Source organism: Diabrotica virgifera, chromosome 4 (assembly GCF_917563875.1).
Source record: "Diabrotica virgifera virgifera chromosome 4, PGI_DIABVI_V3a".
Lineage (NCBI taxonomy): Eukaryota > Metazoa > Arthropoda > Insecta > Coleoptera > Chrysomelidae > Diabrotica > Diabrotica virgifera.
In genome coordinates, this window is record NC_065446.1 from 215,109,558 (window position 1) to 215,129,297 (window position 19,740).

The 19,740-nt window shown below is 30.6% G+C and overlaps 2 protein-coding genes across 2 annotated transcripts in view; both read left to right on the forward strand.

Annotated features, from left to right (window-relative positions):
* LOC114338701 (aldo-keto reductase family 1 member B1-like) overlaps positions 1-11,125 on the forward strand; it is a 35,346-nt gene extending 24,221 nt beyond the window's left edge. Inside the window, exon 2 of the mRNA XM_050649869.1 lies at positions 10,018-11,125. Within this exon, the coding sequence (XP_050505826.1) occupies positions 10,028-10,975 (948 nt within the window). The 5' untranslated portion in view covers positions 10,018-10,027 and the 3' untranslated portion in view covers positions 10,976-11,125. The remainder of the gene's footprint in view (positions 1-10,017) is intronic.
* Positions 1-19,740, forward strand: part of LOC114338702 (protein artichoke) — a 422,944-nt gene that overhangs the window by 283,750 nt on the left and 119,454 nt on the right. The gene's annotated exons all lie outside the window — the stretch shown is intronic.

The window sequence follows — 19,740 nt, forward strand, 5'->3', positions numbered from 1 at the left end:
GTGTCTCCCTGGTTACAGTTGTTTGACAGTTGTCTAGTTATTTAAATTTAAACGATGCAAGCGCATACACGGGTCACTCTTTACAACGAACTTCAGCAACACTTTTAATTGATGGAGGCGGAAATCTAGAATGCCTCAAACGACATGGGGGCTGGAAATCAAGCACGGTTGCCGAAGGATATACAGGGTGTTTCATTAATAATTGTCCATATCGTAACTGGAGAAACCTTAGCACAAAATACGAAGATTTAACCAAAAACACTTAAATCAAATGTGGTTCCTTACCGAGTTACAGGGTGTTTTATCTAAAAATATAAAAATTATTTTTGCTCAGCATTTTAAAACTATTCGACGTATCCTTTTCATACTTGGCAGGAAGTTTAGGTACTATACAAACTACGAAGTTATGTTAAACAAACGTTTATGGCTATTACCAGAGGCGTAGGACGGGGGAAAGTGAATGGTTAACCCTTTCCAAATTCTACGCCACTGGCGAAATTGATATTTTAGTTCAATTTTTGGATTCTCCAATACTTTCTAAGAAAATAATATACTCTTCATTCGTAACGATAAAGTCATTAGTTTTCGAGATATTTGAAGTTAAAAATGAAACGACACGGTTATTTTGATTAGTGTATTGTGTCGCTTCATTTTTAATTTCAAATATCTCGAAAACTAATCATTTTGTCGTTACGAATAAAGAGTATATTATTTACATAAAAATTATTGCAAAATCATAAAATTACACTGAAATAGCAATTTCGTCAGTGGAGTAGAATTTGGGAAGGGTCGACCAGTCACTATCCCCTGTCGTACGCCTCTGGTAGTAGCAAGAAACGTTTATTTATCTTAATTTAGTAGGGTGTACAGTACCTACGCTGTCTGCCAAGTATGATAAGGATACGCCAAATAGCTTTAAAGTACTGGGTATTACAAATCATTTTTAAATTTTAATCATATGAATCATATCATAAATTAATCAAAATAACTGTGCCGTTTCATATTTAACTTCAAATATCTCGAAAACTAATGACTTTATCGTTACCAATGAAGAGTATATTATTTACGTAGAAAGTATTGTAGAATCTAAAAATGGTACTCAAATAGTAATTCCTCCAGTGGCGTAGAATTTGAGAAAGGTCAACCATCCATCATCCCCTGTCGTACGCCTCTGATAGCAGCTAGAAACGTTTGTTTATCATAATTTAGTAGGATGTCTAGTAATCGCACTTTCTGCCAAGTATGAAAAGGATACGTTGAACAGTTTTAAAATGCTGAGCAAAAATAGTTTTTAAATTTTTAGCTAAAACACCCTGTAACTCAGTAAGGAACAACATTTTATTTAAGTGTTTTAGGTTAAATCTTGGTTTTAGGTTAGGTTTTAGGTTAAATTGTGTATCACCGACCTTATTTAAAATATATGTTGCAAAAGCATTGAAAGAGTGGAAACGAAAATGCAGAGGCATGGGCGTAGACCTTGGAGAGATTTGCTTATATACATTGCAGTTTGCTGATGACCAGGTTGTTATAGCAAACGATAAAGATGATCTAGAGTACATGGCAAGGAAATTACAAGAAGAATATAGAAAGTGGGGATTAGAAATTAATACAGAAAAAAACAAAATACCTGCCAATAGGTACCGAACTATCGAACATCACATTAGAAAATAATGAAATAATCATGCCCTGCGACCATTACACATATCTAGGAATCGTTTTTGACACAACGGGGAAAGATGATGAAGAAATAAAGAGAAGAATAACACAATCCAGAAAAACAATAGGTTGTCTAAACAGCGTACTATGGAGTCATGAAATAGGAAAAATAAGAAAACACAATATCTACGAATCTCTTATTAAAAGCAGTCTATTGTACGGAGTAGAAACTTGGCGGATAACCGAAAACAACAGAAGAAAACTGGAGGCAGTAGAAATGGACGCTTTTAGAAGATCAGTAGGAGTGTCATGCAGAGAGAGAATACGTAATGATGAGATAAGACAGCTAATGGGGGTTGACGGCTCTCTAACAACAGACATAGAAAGAAAACAGCTGATATGGTACGGACACGTCCAGAGGATGGATAACTCAAGACTCCCTAAAATAATTATGCAATGGGTACCACCAAACCGCAGAAAGAGAGGAAGACCCAAGAAATCTTGGAGAGAGGGAATAACGAAGGCGATGAGCGCAAGAGATCTTAGAGAGGGCCAATGGGATGATAGAGTGTCATGGAAATTAGGCATCGGACAACGTCGCAAGACGTTTTAAAACCGATTGATATATATATATATATATATATATATATATATATATATATATATATATATATATATATATATATATATATATATATATATATATATATATATATATATATATATATATATATATATATATATAGGTTAAATCTTCGTATTTTGTGTTAAGGTTTTTCCACTTACTATATGGACAATTATTAATGAAACACCCTGTATAGAGGATTCAATAAGAAATAAGAACGATAATGCTCAAAAAATTTTAAACCCTCATGATTCGCCAACATCGGGAATGATTGCTGAAAGTTGTGCTCGACCATCAGTATCATCAACAATTACCAATGCGTATCAAGAGTCGGGAACATTTTTGCACGGTTTCAGTTTTGAAAATGCCTCATTAACTAATTGTACTTTTAATATTACTATAAATAAAAATGATGTTTAATTGTTGTTAATGACATTTGTATTGTTGCTTTGTGACATGTTTCATATTGTTGCCATGACAAAATTTTTCCCTCCGCCGTAAAGAAATGGGGAAAAAAACTGCTGTCGGCGGAGACATCAAACTTTGACAGGATCAAGTTAGATAAGTAATGTCATCATTATTTGACGTTTGAAGAAAAAAGTTTTGATTCAAAAAGTATGCAAACTGGGTAATAAAAAAATTGAACATATTAAATGAGCGCTGAAAGGCGTATGCGGAGCCCTCTGGGTAAAACATCATTTTTCTACGAGCGTGCAAAAATGTCTACTTTCGCGCACGCGTTTTAGTTTAGAAAGTTTTACTTTTCCGCACGCGTGTTACTTTTTCGCACGCGTTTTACTTTTCCGCACGCATGTTAATTTAGATATGTTAATATGGCCCTAAAGTAATTATAATACATGCAATAAACTAATATTTGATATTATTTACTAATTTATTTCAAATATATCTTATTGTGTTCATGTTTTAATGAAATTAACGCGAGAATTCGATGAAATAAAATAATTTTGACATAATATTCGAAAGTCACATCAGTAGACAATAACAGTGATTTTGAATCGTCGTCATGGAAATCAAGATCGTCGTCATGCTAACCAATTATGCTGAAAATTTGGTTTTGACAACCATTGTCAAAGAATTAATTTGTGTATGAATTTTCACTAGTAATACCACTAGAGGTCAAATTATTTCCGGAAATTTTTTTGAGATCATGAATATTTTGAAAATTTCCCGAGTCGCAGACGAGGGAAATTTTCTAAAAATATTCATGATCAAAAAAAAAATTTCCGGATATTAATTTGACTTCGCGTGGTATTCTGTAAGAAAATTCCACACCAAATTTGCATTTGAAAATCCAAAGCTGCATGAACAGATTAATAGCGCGCCATAGCTTTGTCAGCAATTATTTAGGCTTTCAAATTCGTAATTTCTACTCATTGTAGTTGCATGGGAATACCATTTCAAGATAGAAAATAGTATATTCTTCAATTTTACATAAGTTTTGAGTAACTACAAGTGATAGAAAATGAATCAAAACTAAATTATGTAAACAAATAAAAACCAGTCTGTCAAAAATGTTCTGTTATTGTAAACGTCAAAAAATTTCCACTATAATTCGCTGTTGGGTACCCCACGAGCAAAAAATTTCCGATAAAATACCTCCGTTGCCATGGTGATCTGTCAAAAAAAACGTATTTTGATTGGTTCAAAATTACAGGTATGGAATTTTCATATTAATTAAATTAATTGATTAAGATTTGGTCATTTTTTAAAGACTCGTAGAAAAAATATTGTTCCTAACGCTTGCAGAAAGTCTCTTTTCTGCACTCGACTGCTTGCCGAATTCCCGCTTCGCGTTGTTCGGAAAACTACAGTCGCGTGCGGAAAAGTATGACTTTCTGCACTTGTTAGGAAATAGTATATTGTGCAACAAGTGCAGAAAGGTACTAATTTCTCACGAGTTTGAAAAGTTGCGGTACGAGCGCAAGCGAGTGCCGCAATTCAAACGAGTGAGAAATTACCTTTCTGCACGTGTTTCACACTATACTTTTTCTACAAGCACAGTTTTTCCTAAAAATAAAAATCACAATTTCCAAACGACGATTAATTATAATAGGTACCTATGTGATAAATTTTAAACTGTATTTAATTAATACCTATTAATCAATTTAAATTCCTTATACCTAAATAAATTGCACAGAAATCAGTTAAAAAATTAATGCATTGCCTTAATTTGTTTAAATTTAAACAATTATTACACATTATTGACATTATATTTATGCAGTCACGGATTTACACAAAACCTACTTCATTCGACGTCTCTTGCACAGGTTGCTAAATCCTTATTGGTTATTTGATAATTATAAAATGTTTAATAAGAATAAAATTGTAAAATAAAACAGTTGTAACATCCATAATTTAGTTTCTATGCTATAGTTAAATATAATAATTGTCTTATAGGTTATATATTTGTCTAAAGTTTAACCACGGATGTAAACAGAATATAACGTTACTCAGAATGCGGTAGTCCACGGATGTAAACAGAATATAACGTTACTCAGAATGAGGTAGTCAACTGTGCAGAAAAGAACTTTGCGGCACAGAAACGTCACTTTGCGGCACAGAAACGTCACTTTTCTGCACACTAATGTCAAATATCTTATACTGTGAGAAAATATCAAGTTTGCTAACATAAAACCGTGCAGAAAAGTGCACTTTGAATAGTGGTTGTAGAAAAATAACTATTTTGGTGGCGAATTTAGATTTCTCGCCCCAAAAAATCGCGGAAAACAACGGCTTAGCAAATTTCGTGTTATATAGCTCTTACCTGTTAAAAAAAAATTCAAGAATAAATAAAATAAAAGTTTAACTTTGACACCCTGTATTTCAATTATTATCAACTTTCGTACTAAGGTAAGTTAGCTTAAATCGACCTATTTTAACCTCAGGTATCTAAGCATAATATAAGGCCCATTCTTCATCAAACACCCTGTATAATATGTATTTAGAAGTCTGGATTACGGAAGATGTAAATCTTAAATCGGAAATTCGATCAAGAATAGAGAAATTAAGAGCAGCCTTTTGAAGATGGGGAAATTTCTGAGTAACCAAAGACTCAATCTGCAAATCCGACATAGAAGAGTAAAATGTTATATTCACTCTATTCTTCTTTTTATGATGCCAAAGACTGTTAATGTTGACTTAATGAGAAAGCTAGAAGATGGCTTTAGTTTAGAAGAAGGATTAGCTTTAATTAATTATTCTTCTTATGATACATTCATATAAATATAGTTTTATCTACTCTATGTCATATTATGTATAAGTTTTGAGTTTGTGAAAACTGTCATTATAGATATCAGTGCGTGAAGGATTTAAAGTGTGCGTGAAGTAACAATGTATTTTAAATGAGATTTACTTTTTTGCACTGTTTTTCACACACTTTCATATTATCAAATATACTTAACGTTTGCGTTGTCATGGTGATGACATAATGAGCAATAAATTACAACAAAAGTTTTGACAGTTTTGTGGTTTGAAAGAAGTTAGAATTTTTAAATGTCAAAGTTCTAAAAATTGTAGAATAGAAATAAATTCCAGTGACGAAGTGTTACAGTTTTTTTATTTGTTTATCGTAGATAAAATATTGTATGAAACTGTGCGTGAAGTACTTTTTGCTAACTTACGCCATGTATAGCCCTCGCTTCACTGTCGCTCATGCTCTAAACATCGCGTGCCTTCGCAAAAAGCATACTTCACGAAATGTTTCATAAATAAATATTATACTTAATTTAGAAGCAACCAGAAATAACATTGACTTTTTTTAAATCACGGAAAAGATGGATCCTGAGTTACAATTCCGACGTCGACATGGTGGATGGCCACAACTAGAAACGACGCTTTACGACAGGGCGGAAGGGAAGGGCATTAAAAGGTCCAAATTTTTTACGACGTAGTTTATTGATGTTGCCATAAGTTATTCTTGTAAAACACTTTATTTTATAAATCTTGTCTAGACGTGCAGAATATAATGCAGTAAGAAATTTTTCCGTTTAACGTGGGTATTGTTTACTATTCAATATTTATGTGGCTAATAATTTATTATATAATTGTTTTCATCTTTCTATATTATTATCTTTCTATTCGCGATTAAACCTTCATATAGAGGGCAGGTCGAATGCAGGAAAATGGCCGATATAAATGGTATAAACAAACATTCAATTGAGGAACAGGACAATACCGATCTGAATTAATAGTTATTAAGGTACCAAGGGGATTATAAGGATAATAACGCCTGAGGTCAATGGTGTATAGAACGAGGGCCTTCGGCCCGTGGTATATACGTTGACCGAAAGCGTTATTATTGTAATACCCGTGGTGCCTTCAACGTTTAATTTCCGACTAAATTATTCTTTATATGCAAAAAATTTGAATGAATTTTGAATTAATTAGTTTTCAAATAAGTATATTTACCAGAAATAGTCGTAACGTAATTGTGGTAACCATAGTTTTACTTAGAGTTTTATTTGTCAACTTGACAGTATTTAACTCGTTATTTTAATTTAATAGGCCCTAGGGCGTTATTTTTCAATAACACACCCTTGGGCGTTATATCGTACTTAATAGACTTCGAAATAATGCCATTATTTGTCAAATAATAGACCAGTCGGACATTAAATATTTTAATTGACTCATAATGCTGAAATTTACTAAAAATTTCTTAATAGTCACCAAATTCCAATCAAATCAACAATTATCTGGTTTATTTATACCACTTATATAGGCTAATGACTATATTCAAAATAAGATAGCTAAAAGGAACTACAACGTTAACGGGGTTTTATTATTTTATATGGTCAGTGGACATCTATATATGAAAAAACCGCGGAGTGCTACCATTTAAAGGGGTGCGTTTTTGAGAAATGGGTGAATGAGTCCCTGGGCACAGGTTACATTAGGGTTAGTTCTGTGCACTTTTGGTACAAACATACCTACATAAAAATTGTTCCTGGTTAAATTTCCTATCTAAAATCACTTTTTAAAGTCAATGATACTTTTTTTTACAAAAATATATTCAAAAGAAAAAGCACAAAGAAACCCAAAAGAAAGAAATTTTGTTTTTTGTCCCATAACTTTTGTCCGCGAGGATATAGGTATAGACATTGCTTCACAGAAAAAAAGCCTACATATTTCTTCCTTAAAATGTTGTTTAGTAGAGGTAATTAGGATTTACAGTTTTCGAAATATGACTTTTCAAATTTCGCCACTCACAGCAATTTTCCTTGTTAATTCGCAAATATTGTTCTGTAACTTTTTTCTACGTAACTTTAGGTATATGCAATGGTACACGTAATAGAAATAGAAATAAATTGCCTTTAAAATGGTCTACTGTATAACGTTGTACGACTTTTTTAAAAGAGATTATGGTTTTTCAAGGTTTTATACTTTTAACGGTTTTTTATAATATAATATAAAAATAAAATAATATTATTATATAATATCTTATATATTATATAATATTATATTTTATCTAGTATATTTAATATAATATTATATTATATATTATATAATATCTAATATAAAAAAAATATTATTTTTTACATTTTTTACGATTATTTTTGAAATTTCTTATTATAACTTTTTTTCTTCCACATTTAGGTATATATTATATTATAAAAAAAGCTTATTTTGTTTACTTTAAAAAGGTGTATTAAAAAATTCTAGGATTATTTTTGAATAAGATATTATTTTTCAAAATGTAATAAGTACTTGCAACGATAATTGATTTCAGGATTGTTTTTAAAATTTTTCATTATAACTTCTTTTCTTGTACATGAATATACTATATATTGCTTAATAAAGAGGGCTTACTTTCTGTTCTTTAAAATGGTGTATAATCTATATTTAAATAATGGAAACCGAGTGATTCTTTAATATTTTTATACCTTTATTATTTAAAATTATTTCTTTTACAAAAATTACATAAACATTAGTCTTATAAAACATCACTTTAGTTAAAATTATTTAACTGTTGACATTTAAAAAATTATATATATATATATATATATATATATATATATATATATATATATATATATATATATATATATATATATATATAGTCTTTTAAGTCCCTTTTACTTTTCAGTGTCGGGACTAATGTCTATTCACGTGTGCACAAACTTTGACCATTGTTTTCTATCTTGCGCCAGTCTGCTTGCTTCTGCTACGGTTTTCCCTTTCTTTTGGATAATCTTCGCAATGGTTGTATCCCAGTTTTCTGATGGTCTTCCTCTGTTTCTTTTTTTCTGAATTCTTGCTTCCCATACTTTCCTTACTGGTATGTTTCTTCTCATTCTTTTCATGTGGCCCCACCAACTCAGCTTGTCCACCTTGAAAAAAATTTTCAAAATCAAAGTCCATCTCTTCGTTAGCATTAGCTTCAATATCTTCCTCTGACACCTCAGTTATCCTAGAGTTCCCACAATTAGTACCCATGTACATGCACCCTTTGCAGAATATTGAACGATTAATTCCTATCTACCTACATCCGCAGTTTTTTGTACATCCTTTGGTACATTTACATTTTAAAAATAGCATTTTAAAGCAAATCTTGTGGTGCCGAAGCTTTGAGAGTAAATATTGGAATTAATCCATATTTTGAAGTTTGCCCGGCCGAGTCAAGTGGATCCAAAGTATTACCTATAAAAAATAAGATTCAATCATAACACAGAATGACATAAAAAAGTTATAATGAGAAATTTAAAAAATAATCCTAAAATCAAAAATCGTTGCAAGTACTTATTACATTTTGAAAAAGCATATCTTATTCAAAAATAACCCTAGAAGTTTTTATAATACACCATTTCAAAGTAAACAGAATAAGCTTTCTTTTTTTATTATATAATATATACCTAAATATAGAAGAAAAAAAGTTATAATGGGAAATTTAAAAATAATCGTAAAACTATAAAAACTCGTTAAAAGTATAAAATCTTGAAAAGGATAACTTCTTTAAAAGAAGTCGTACAACATTATGCAGTAGAACATTTTAAAGGTAATTGATTTCTATTCCTCTTACATGTACCATTGCATATGCCTAAAGTTGCATAGAAAAAAGTTACAGAACAATATTTGCAAAATAACAAGGAAAACTGCCCAAAATTGCTGTGACTGGCGAACTTTGAAAAATCATATTTCGAAAACTGTAAATCCTAATGACCTCTACCAAACATCATTTTAAAGAGAAAATATGTGAGTTTTTTTTCTGGGAAGCAATGTCTATACCTCTATCCCCGTGGATAAAAGTTATGGAACAAAAAACAAAATTTCTTTCTTTTGGGTTTCTTTGTGCTTTTTCTTTTGAATATATTTTTGTAAAAAAAAAGTATCTTTTACTTTAAAAAGTTATATTTAGATCGAAAATTTAACCAGGAACAATTTTTATGTAGACGTGTTTGTACCAAAAGTGCATAGAACTCACCCTAATGTAACCTGTGCCCAGGGACTAATTCACCCATTTCTCAAAAACGCACCTCTTTAAATGGTAGCACTCCGCGGTTTTTTCATATATAGAGATTCATTGACCATATGAAATAATAAAAGCGCGTTAACGTTGTAGTTCCTTTCTATAGTACATAATCAATTGCCTAATAATAGTTTAAATTTATTCCACCAGAGCGAATATCTGCATATAACAAACTCTCTAATATTTGTAAACGATTTATTTTGCATTTTTATTTTTCAAATAAATAAACTTTAAAACAATATTTTATTTTTAGGATAAATAAAATGTCAGTACCTAATATAACTCTAAACAATGGAGCCCACTGTCCAAGCTTTGGCCTCGGTACATGGTTGGCGGCTCCTGGAGAAGTTAAAGAAACTGTGAAAACCGCAATTGACCTTGGTTATCGACTGTTCGATTGCGCATGGCTTTACGGGAACGAAAAAGAAATAGGCGAAGGTTTAAGAGCAAAAATTCAAGATAAAACTGTCAAAAGAGAAGAACTGTTTGTCGTTACAAAATTATGGAATATTTTTCACGAAGAAGAAAAAGTAGTTCCAGCATGCAAAGAATCTTTAAAAAATTTTGGGCTTGATTATGTTGATTTGTATTTGATTCACTGGCCTTGTGCAACTAAGAACAAAGATTTCAACATTCAACTCCCATTTAAAGATTCTCAAAATATAGAATATGATTTCTGTAAGACCTGGAAAGGTATGGAAGAATGTGTCCGACTTGGTTTGGTCAAGAGCATCGGTTTGTCAAATTTTAATTCAAAGCAAGTGCAGAGAATATTAGATGTATGTACCATAAAACCAGTTATGAATGAAATAGAGGTTACTCCATTTCTTAATCAAAAAAAGCTTATTCAGTTTTGCAAGAGTCGTGGAATACAAATATTGGCATACTCACCACTAGGTTCCCCTGCGAGACCGTGGGCTAAACCAGGCGATAAAATGCTGTCTTTGCAAGATCCTAGATTGGTTCAAATTGGCGAAAAATACAAAAAGAGTAGTGCTCAAGTTGTTTTGCGATATGTCTATCAACACGGTACCATACCTATCCCCAAATCATCTAATGCCGGCAGACTTAAGCAAAATATTGATATTTTTGACTTTAGTTTAACAGATGAAGAAATGGCTGTTATTGATGAGTTCAACTGTAATGTTAGAGTCTGCCATGCTGAAGAATTAAAAGATAATCCTGAGTATCCATTTACATTGCAGGAGTAAATCTTCTTCTTTCTAATTTTTTATCATAACTGTATAATTTATTCAACACGCTTTTATTTATATAATTACAAGACTAGTATCTATATGAAATTAATATCAGTATATTGTTTTTCAAAAGTAAACGGTACGTAATATACGAATTATTATCTACTTGTTAGTTATTCTAATTCCTGGACTCACACAAGATCGCATACACCATAAAGACCAAAACAATAAACATCAGAAGGAGTCTGTATAACATTAATCATATCTATAAAATTGGTTGCTGTATAGGTATGTTAAAAATATAAACTATCATTAGAAGGCTTGAAATAACTAGGAATCTAAGTGACTTTTTAAAACTTATACAGTAATTTTTAGCTTTTCATGTTGATACTTACTCTTTTGTTACCCATTCCACAAAAAAAAGTCAAGACTCAGAAAATGTGGTTGACACCTAAGTGCACAGTCATCATTATCATCAATCTGTACGCATCCACTGCTGAACATTCATCTAGCTCAGCTCTTTCCATCTGTATCTGTATTGTGCAGTTTACGTCCAGTTACTGCTAACACGCTTTAGCCAGTCCGTATGGTTGATGAGCGTCCTCTGCTCTGTAGTACTTCTTGTCTCAGTCTCCACCCGATAATACGTTTTGTCCATCGGTTTTTGGATAATTTCGCCGTAATTGACGTTTATTTACTGGACTATTAATTGTTTCCAACTTTCTATATTTTCCATATCCAAATTATAACGATCGGATGGACAAGAGGTCATGAAGGCTGAACCAGAAGGATGAGGACGATATTATCCTTAGATGGAATAAGGAATGACCGAAGATGGAAAGGTCCAATCGTTCACATTCACGAAACAAAGGCCACGTTGCAAAACGACGATAGACAAAAGATAAGTAGATAACATTAACTGATGGTTTGACACATGGACTCTAAGAAAAGGTAAATACTGAATACACAAACTAAAAAACAGAGGGCGCCAGGTATTTTGACCAACAAATACTCAAAGGAACAATTAACAATACGTAACGCAAAAAAGAAATTAGTAACTCTAATACGAGACTTAACGCTACAAAAGAAAGATTAGCAACGCTGCTACCACAACACAATAATATTCTAGTCTTGAGCTGTAAATAATAATTAATTAAATAAAATTCAACATCGTACACTTTAATAAAACATTTATTAAAATACTCAATGACATCTCTTAATATTCACATAATATATGCCAATGAAGCGTAAAAACGTCAACCACAAAAACAAAAATTACACAATAATCATTTAAAAGTGTTTAACAAATTGCATATAAACTGGTGTATTCACCAACACAATAAAACCGACAAAATACGAAATGTAAAATGTAAGTGAACGAATAACTCTTATTCACAAAAAAAAATAAACTGAAAGTCGGTACTCCAAATAAAACTTAAAATTCTTACCGTTCACTTACAACAAAAAAAGAAAGAGCTCTTTGCTTAAATCATAAACTAATACTTAACAGTACTCTCAATATAAATTTACATAAAAAAATCTGAAAACGTTACGCATATTAAACTCAAACTAAAAAGTCTTTTATTTTATGGAAATCTATGGCCACTGGAAATCACATGACTGCACTTTATCAAAACTCAACTCACAAATGATGCAGAATTTTAAGAATTTGTGCTTTTTATGAACGCTAAGCGTCGTTTTGGGTAGAGTGGGGTTTTCCAGCCAATGGGAAACTGTGTGAAATATTTAAAAACGGATTTGTTAACACTCGAAAAGGGCTTAGCGAACCTAATTCTTAAGTGAGTTATGAGAGGCAAAGTTTATCCAAAAAGGTATTAAAAGCTCACTTTTTGGCCTGAGAACGCAGCTATCGATAAGGCACATGTGTATTTCTAAGAAAAACACGCCGATAGAGACTAAAATCTAATCAGTTAAGCCAAAAATGCGTGAAGGTATGGGGGACTGGATTAAAATCTACACTGGGAAAACCTAAACGTTACAACATATAGACAAAAGTAGTACAAAAACTTCAATATTTGTAGACAGTTTACAAACAATGTCAGACAGTAAATACAACTCTAAACAATGGGACGTATTATCCAAGCTTTGGTCTCGGTACATGTTTGGCGACTCCTGGAGAAGTCCAAGAAACTGTGAAAACCGCAATTGACCTTGGCTGTCGACTGTTCGATTGTACATGGCTTTACGGAAACGAAAAAGAAACACGAGAAGGATTAAGAGCAAAAATTCAAGATAAAACTCTCAAGAGAGAAGATTTGTTTGTCGTTACAAAATTATGGAATATTTTCCACGAAGAAGAAAAAGTAGTTCCAGCATGCAAAGACTCTTTAAAGAATTTTACACTTGATTAGAAGTACATGAACTTAATTTAATCTTTTAACATCGACTGGTAGTCACAATATTTTCACAAAATTTAATACGTACGCCATATCTTTTGAAGTTACCACTTTAATTAGTGTGCTAGTTACAACTACTTAGCAGAATGTAAGTATTCTCCACGTGTCTTTCTTATTAACAGTCACAATTTTAACCTTGTTGCCCTAATATAACGTGGAAATACTTCATTCTAGGCACTGAAGGTGTTCTGAATTAGAACGAAAACGTTTTGTACGGCATTTTATTAAGTTCTTTAATAAACTATTTTATACCAGTATATAACTTGAAGTTTTTACTTCTGTATGAGTTTTTTATTCAAGAAAAGGCATTAGAAGTTGCCAGGGAACTAAGCGTTGATATGAAAGTTTCTTGTGGATGGCTCGAGAAATGTTGTAAACGACACAATATTTCCTTCAAATCTGTATGTGACGAAGCAGCTGCTGTAGATCTATTAGTAGTTTTTACCTGGAAGGAAAAACTGCTCATTTTAATGACAGTAGGTAGGTACCTACTCTCTGCGAGACATTATTAACGCAGATGAGACGGGATTATTTTTTAGACTTTAGAGCATTACCTAAGAAAACTTATACTCTGAAACGAGAAAGGTGCATTGGAGTCAAGGCTTTCAAAGATAGGATTACAATTCTATTTTGTACCAATATGATATTTTGATAGAAGAACGCAGAGAGAAAGTCGAAAAGTTCAATAATCGATGTTCACAGACGATGCTGCGTGGTCATCCACAACTTGTGTTATGTAATATTAAACTATGTATTTTTACTACAAAAGCGATATTACGTAGGTCAAAATTTTTGACGTAAGAGAACTGTCAAGACATTAGAATGTGACTTTTCATTATTGCCATGTTTATTATAAACATTAGAATGTGACTTTTCATTATTGCCATGTTTATTATAAACATGGCAATAATGAAAAGTCACATTCTAATGTTTTGAAAAGTCGCATTAGAATGTGACTTTTCATTATTGCCATGTTTATTATAAACATGGCAATAATGAAAAGTCACATTTAAATGTTTTGACAGTTCTCTTACGTCAAAAATTTTGACCTACGTAGTATCGCTTTTGTAGTAAAAATACTATAGTATCTCTTTTTAAACATGTATATATTTATTATATATATTATTATATATATATTATTATATATTTATTATATATATTATTATATATATATTATTATATATTTATTATATATATATTATTATATATTTATTATATATATGTTATTATATATATATATATATATATATATATACATATATATATATATATATATATATATATATATATATATATATATATATATATATATATATATATATATATATATTATATATCCACATGCACTTATTTTAAAAAAATTTAAGTCAACATATTTTTTTTTCTCTTTAACGGACAGCTTCTTTAAACGGATACTTTATGCGGAACGACTACTGTCGGTTCAAGGGAGAGTTCACTGTATTTGATTATTTTAGTGTAGCGATAGTCTATTACTGCCAATGCTTTTAACATTTTCTGCTGGCTTGTAGTACCGAATGCTTTTTCCTATTTCACGAATATCAGTGCCAATGGTTATTTGTATTTTGCAGACGCTTTTTTGCGAACCTGCAAACAGGTTCTTTATCATAGTAAGTGGTTTTTGGTTCTGTATCCTGATCTAAATCCAGCTTGTCCTCTTGGCTAATAGATAGAAGTCTAACTTAGCCTTCAGTCTTTTTTTGACAATTTTTATGAAAAGTTTATACAGTATGTCCCTTTAAGTTGTATCCCTTATTATTAATTTATGTCCCTTTATTATTAATTTTACGAAAAAAAGTTAATCTTTATAAAAAGTTCTGCATGGTCCAAAACTCAAGATTCAACCATCAGATATCAAATTTTGTGAGTTTTGTACGAGGTATGTCAAAAAGTTTGAATTTCACTCAAGAGTAAAGTAGCTTTATTTTTCATAATATTGAAAAATGCTATTATGAAAAGTGGTTTGGAATTAAAAACTATATTCTAATATGCAATTACATCTTTCTAATTGAAAGAATCTAGATGAAAGAAGTCTAAGTCCTAAAATACATCCATCTTATATCAAATTTTATCAATTTTATACGAGGTATGTCAAAAAAGATAAATTTAGATCAAAAGTAAAGTACCTTTATAGCTCAGAATATTTCAATTAGAAGGATGTAATTACATACTGAAACATAGTTTTTAATTCTAAATAACCTTTCATAATAACAATTTTCGATATTGTGAAAAATAAACGTATTTTACTCTTGAGCGAAATTCATATTGTTTGATATACCTCGTATAAAATTGATAAAATTTGACATAAGGTTTTACACAGGTATTTTAGGTTTTACACCATGCAGAACATTTTATTAAGAATCATTTTTTTTTCGTAAAATTAATAATAAAGGAGTTGTCTGAATTGAAATAACTAAAACTAATGTTATATCCATAATTTTTCAAAAAAAAATTCAATTAGAAGGATGTATGCATACTAGAATATAATTTTTAATTCCAAACAACTTTTCATAATAGCAATTTTCAATATTTTGAAAAATAAAGCTACTTTACTCTTGAATAAAATTCAAAATCTTTGACATGTCTCGTATGATTTTCATAAAATTTGATATTTGATCTTAGGTTGAGGATCTTAGGATTTGATATCTTAGGTTTTGGACCATGCAGAGCTTTTTATGAAGAATAACTTTTTTTCGTAAAATTAAAAATAAAAAAGTTTTCCATATAGATACAACTTACAGGGACATACTGTATAATGTTTACGTGAGAGCAAACTAATGGAACGGTTGTTTTTTAGATCTTTTTTTACAAGGTATTTAGGAGAAAATAAAAAGAAATTATTTTGTCCACTGTAATATTTACTCCACGATTCAATCGACTTAGATGTAAGTGAAATCGAAAGTGTCGAAGAGTATACAGGGTGTTTGGTAAACAATGGGCCATAGCTTAACCTTAGATTCCTAAGCTTAAAATAGGTCGATTTAAGCTAACTTACCCTACTACAAAAGTTAAAAGGGTGTCAAAGTTAAACTTTTATTTTATTTTTTTTTTAATATTTCCTGACAGGCACGGGGCAACAACACGAAATTTGGTAAGTGATGCTGGTATTGTACAATCTAGTAAATTATGTTAAACAAACGTTTCTGGCTACTACCAGAGGCGTACGACGGGGAACATGAATGGTTGGCCCTTCTCAAATTCTACGCCACTGGAGCAATTGCTATTTTAGTGCAATTTTTTTATTCTCCAATACTTTCTATGTAAAAAATATACTCTTCATTCGTAACGATAAAGCCATTAGTTTTCGAGATATTTGAAGCTAAAAACGAAGGAGAATAATACATTAATCAAAATAAGTATGCCTTTTCATTTTTAACTTCAAATATCTCGAAAACTAATGACTTTATCGTTACGAATGAAGAGTATATTATTTGCATAAAAAGTATTAGAAAATCTAAAAATTATGCTAAAATAGCAGTTTCTTCAGTGGCGTAGAATTTGTAAAGGGTCAACCATTCACTTTCCCCTGTCGTACGTGTTTAAAAACAAAAAGATACCAATAACTCTAAAGAAAAGGGTATCCAACAGTTGTATTCTACCAGTTATATCTTCCAGAGGGCTATAGAACTTATAGGGCTTACTACTTATATATTTTAAGATTAATAACCATTAGTCGCAGAATTATGCAGGATTTTGTACTTTTTGAATGTATCTTTACAAAATTTTAATTATTTGAAATATATTTTTAATATTTATTATGCATTAACAAACTTAATGCATTTATTGTTACTAAATCTTAATTCAACTTACATCTTACATTATTACATACTTAAAAGAGAAGGATTTGCTTTACAGCGATAAAATTGATAAATTACAATACGTTTTACAGCGTTTTCAATATGTATGTGCGTTCTCTTTCACTTTCTGTGCCGGCCAAAATAACCTCAGATATGGCTCACTTATTCCTAAGCTATGAACCGGAATACATCCAGTCTGATCCTTATACCTGCGTATACAACGATATATACTGTATACTACGTATATATACTATACTGTATATACTGTATACTACGATAATATGAGAAAACAACTGTTTGAAACATGAAAATCTCTAGATAGGGACTTTTTTTGCCTCATGACCACGTTTTCAGCATTTGGAACCACTGTGCGATGATCCGGGACGATACACCTCATTTAATCCCTAGTTTAAAAATTGTTTTTTGCTCTCCCGAGAAATTTAGATATTTGCAGTTACGTTATTCTTATTCCGGACCGGCGATATCACATATACAGTGCGTCCATAAAGTAATGCATGAATTCATTATTAGCTAAATTAACAACATTATTAGAAATTCTCGATACAGGTCGATTTCTATTTTTAAATTACGGTTTTTTGGCATATATATCATACTACTGACGTCATCCATTCGGGTGTGATGAAATAATCGATGATTTTTTAAATGAGAATAGGGGTCGTGTGATAGCTCATTAGAAAGGGTATTTAATTCTCTATTCAGTAATATATATATTAATATAATTATTTATACAGGGTGTCCAAAAAATATTTTTTTAATTAAATTAATTGAGACAAAAACAAGAATGTTTGTAATTCATTTAATTCAAAATACGTTTTACTGTTTTCAGAAAACAGGAAAAACATGTTTATTTGACAAATAAATATTGTTTTTCGCATAAATTCAATATTAAAGCTACCAACCACCTGCCTCTTTGCAGTTTGAACATTTCATATAAGCGAAAATCAAAGTATATTTTTTGAATAAAATTTTTCTAGGTTTTCTGATGCAGTAAAATGTATTTAGAATTAAATAAATTACATAGGTACATGCTTCTCTTTGTGTCAATTAATTTAATTTAAAAATAATTTTTGGACACCCTGTATAGATAAGTATGTTATATTACTGAATAGAGAATTGTAGATCCATTCAAATGAGCTATCACATGACCCCTATTCCTATTTAAAAAAAATCATCGATTACGTCATCACGCCTAGACAGATGACGTCACTAGTATGATATATATGCCAAAAAATCATAATTTAAAAATAATAATCGACCTGTTTCGGGAATTTCTAATAATGTTGTTAATTTGGCTAATAATGAATTTATACGTTACTTTATGGACGCATTTAGTCCAGAGAAATAAGGTTTTTTGTCGGGACACTTGAGCAGCTAGATTGCAAATAGATTTTTTGGGTACTATATACCTAATACATTATAAATACAAAAATGCCCGTGACAGTTCGGACAAGAAACTTAGTTATTAAGAAATAAGGGTCAAAATGGCAGTTTTTTCGTTTAAATCGCTACAGGTAAAAATAGGGTAATTATATATCTTATTCTATTTTTCTTTTTTAGATGTGCCAAGGTTTAAAATGGCACTTTTTGAATTTTGGTCCGATCATTTTTTGTTTCGGAAGGTACAAATAAGACTAAAATTTCAAAAATAAAAAATGTGCTATAACTTTTGCGAAAATGGCGTTAAGACTTTCATATTGCCCTAAAAGTTGAGTCAAACATTCCATATAAAGCACAAAAAATTTTAAGACGATTCGTCAATTAGTTTAAATTTTATTCAATTTGTTTATCGCAAAGAGCTTTTTTTCGCAATGTTATTGTTCAGAAAATAATAATGACATAGAAATTCTGTGGAAACCGTATGCTAGAATAATGGTTATATTTTTAAAGTATTGAAAAAAATCATTAAAAAGTCATTTTGATCACTCCGAAAAAAGTTTAGTAAAATAGAGTCATTTTTGGCTTCTAAACAATTTGAAAAACTTTGTTAATATTGGCTATAGAGTAAATCTACTTCTATTTTAGGATTTCAAAAGCTGGGATTTTTATACGAATTTTCAGAAAAAAAAATTTTGCCTCGGTTAATTAGGTTCAAAGTTAGCCACTTTTATTATTTAATTCGCAGTTACTTCTATATACATCAAATTCTCCTGTAACAGTGTTAGTTACCATACTACTCCGAAACGGCTTGGCCGATTTTTATAAAATTTTACACGTTTTTTCCTGTAGGATGTTGAAGAGGTTTTAATTTATTTTTTATACCCATAAGTTATAAGGGGGGTTGTCCACTGACATTTTTTTATTTTTTTGGACAAAATTATCTACCTTAATTTTATATGATGTAGAATTAAAAATACATACAACCCTTAATTTTCACTCTTCTATCACCAACCCCTATTTGTTAATAGCCATCTATATATTATTTCATCTATAAAATTCTCCTGTCACAGTGTTAGTTTCCATACTCTTCCGAGACCGCTTGACCGATTTTTATGAAATTATATAAATATGTATATTCGGTAGGTCTTAG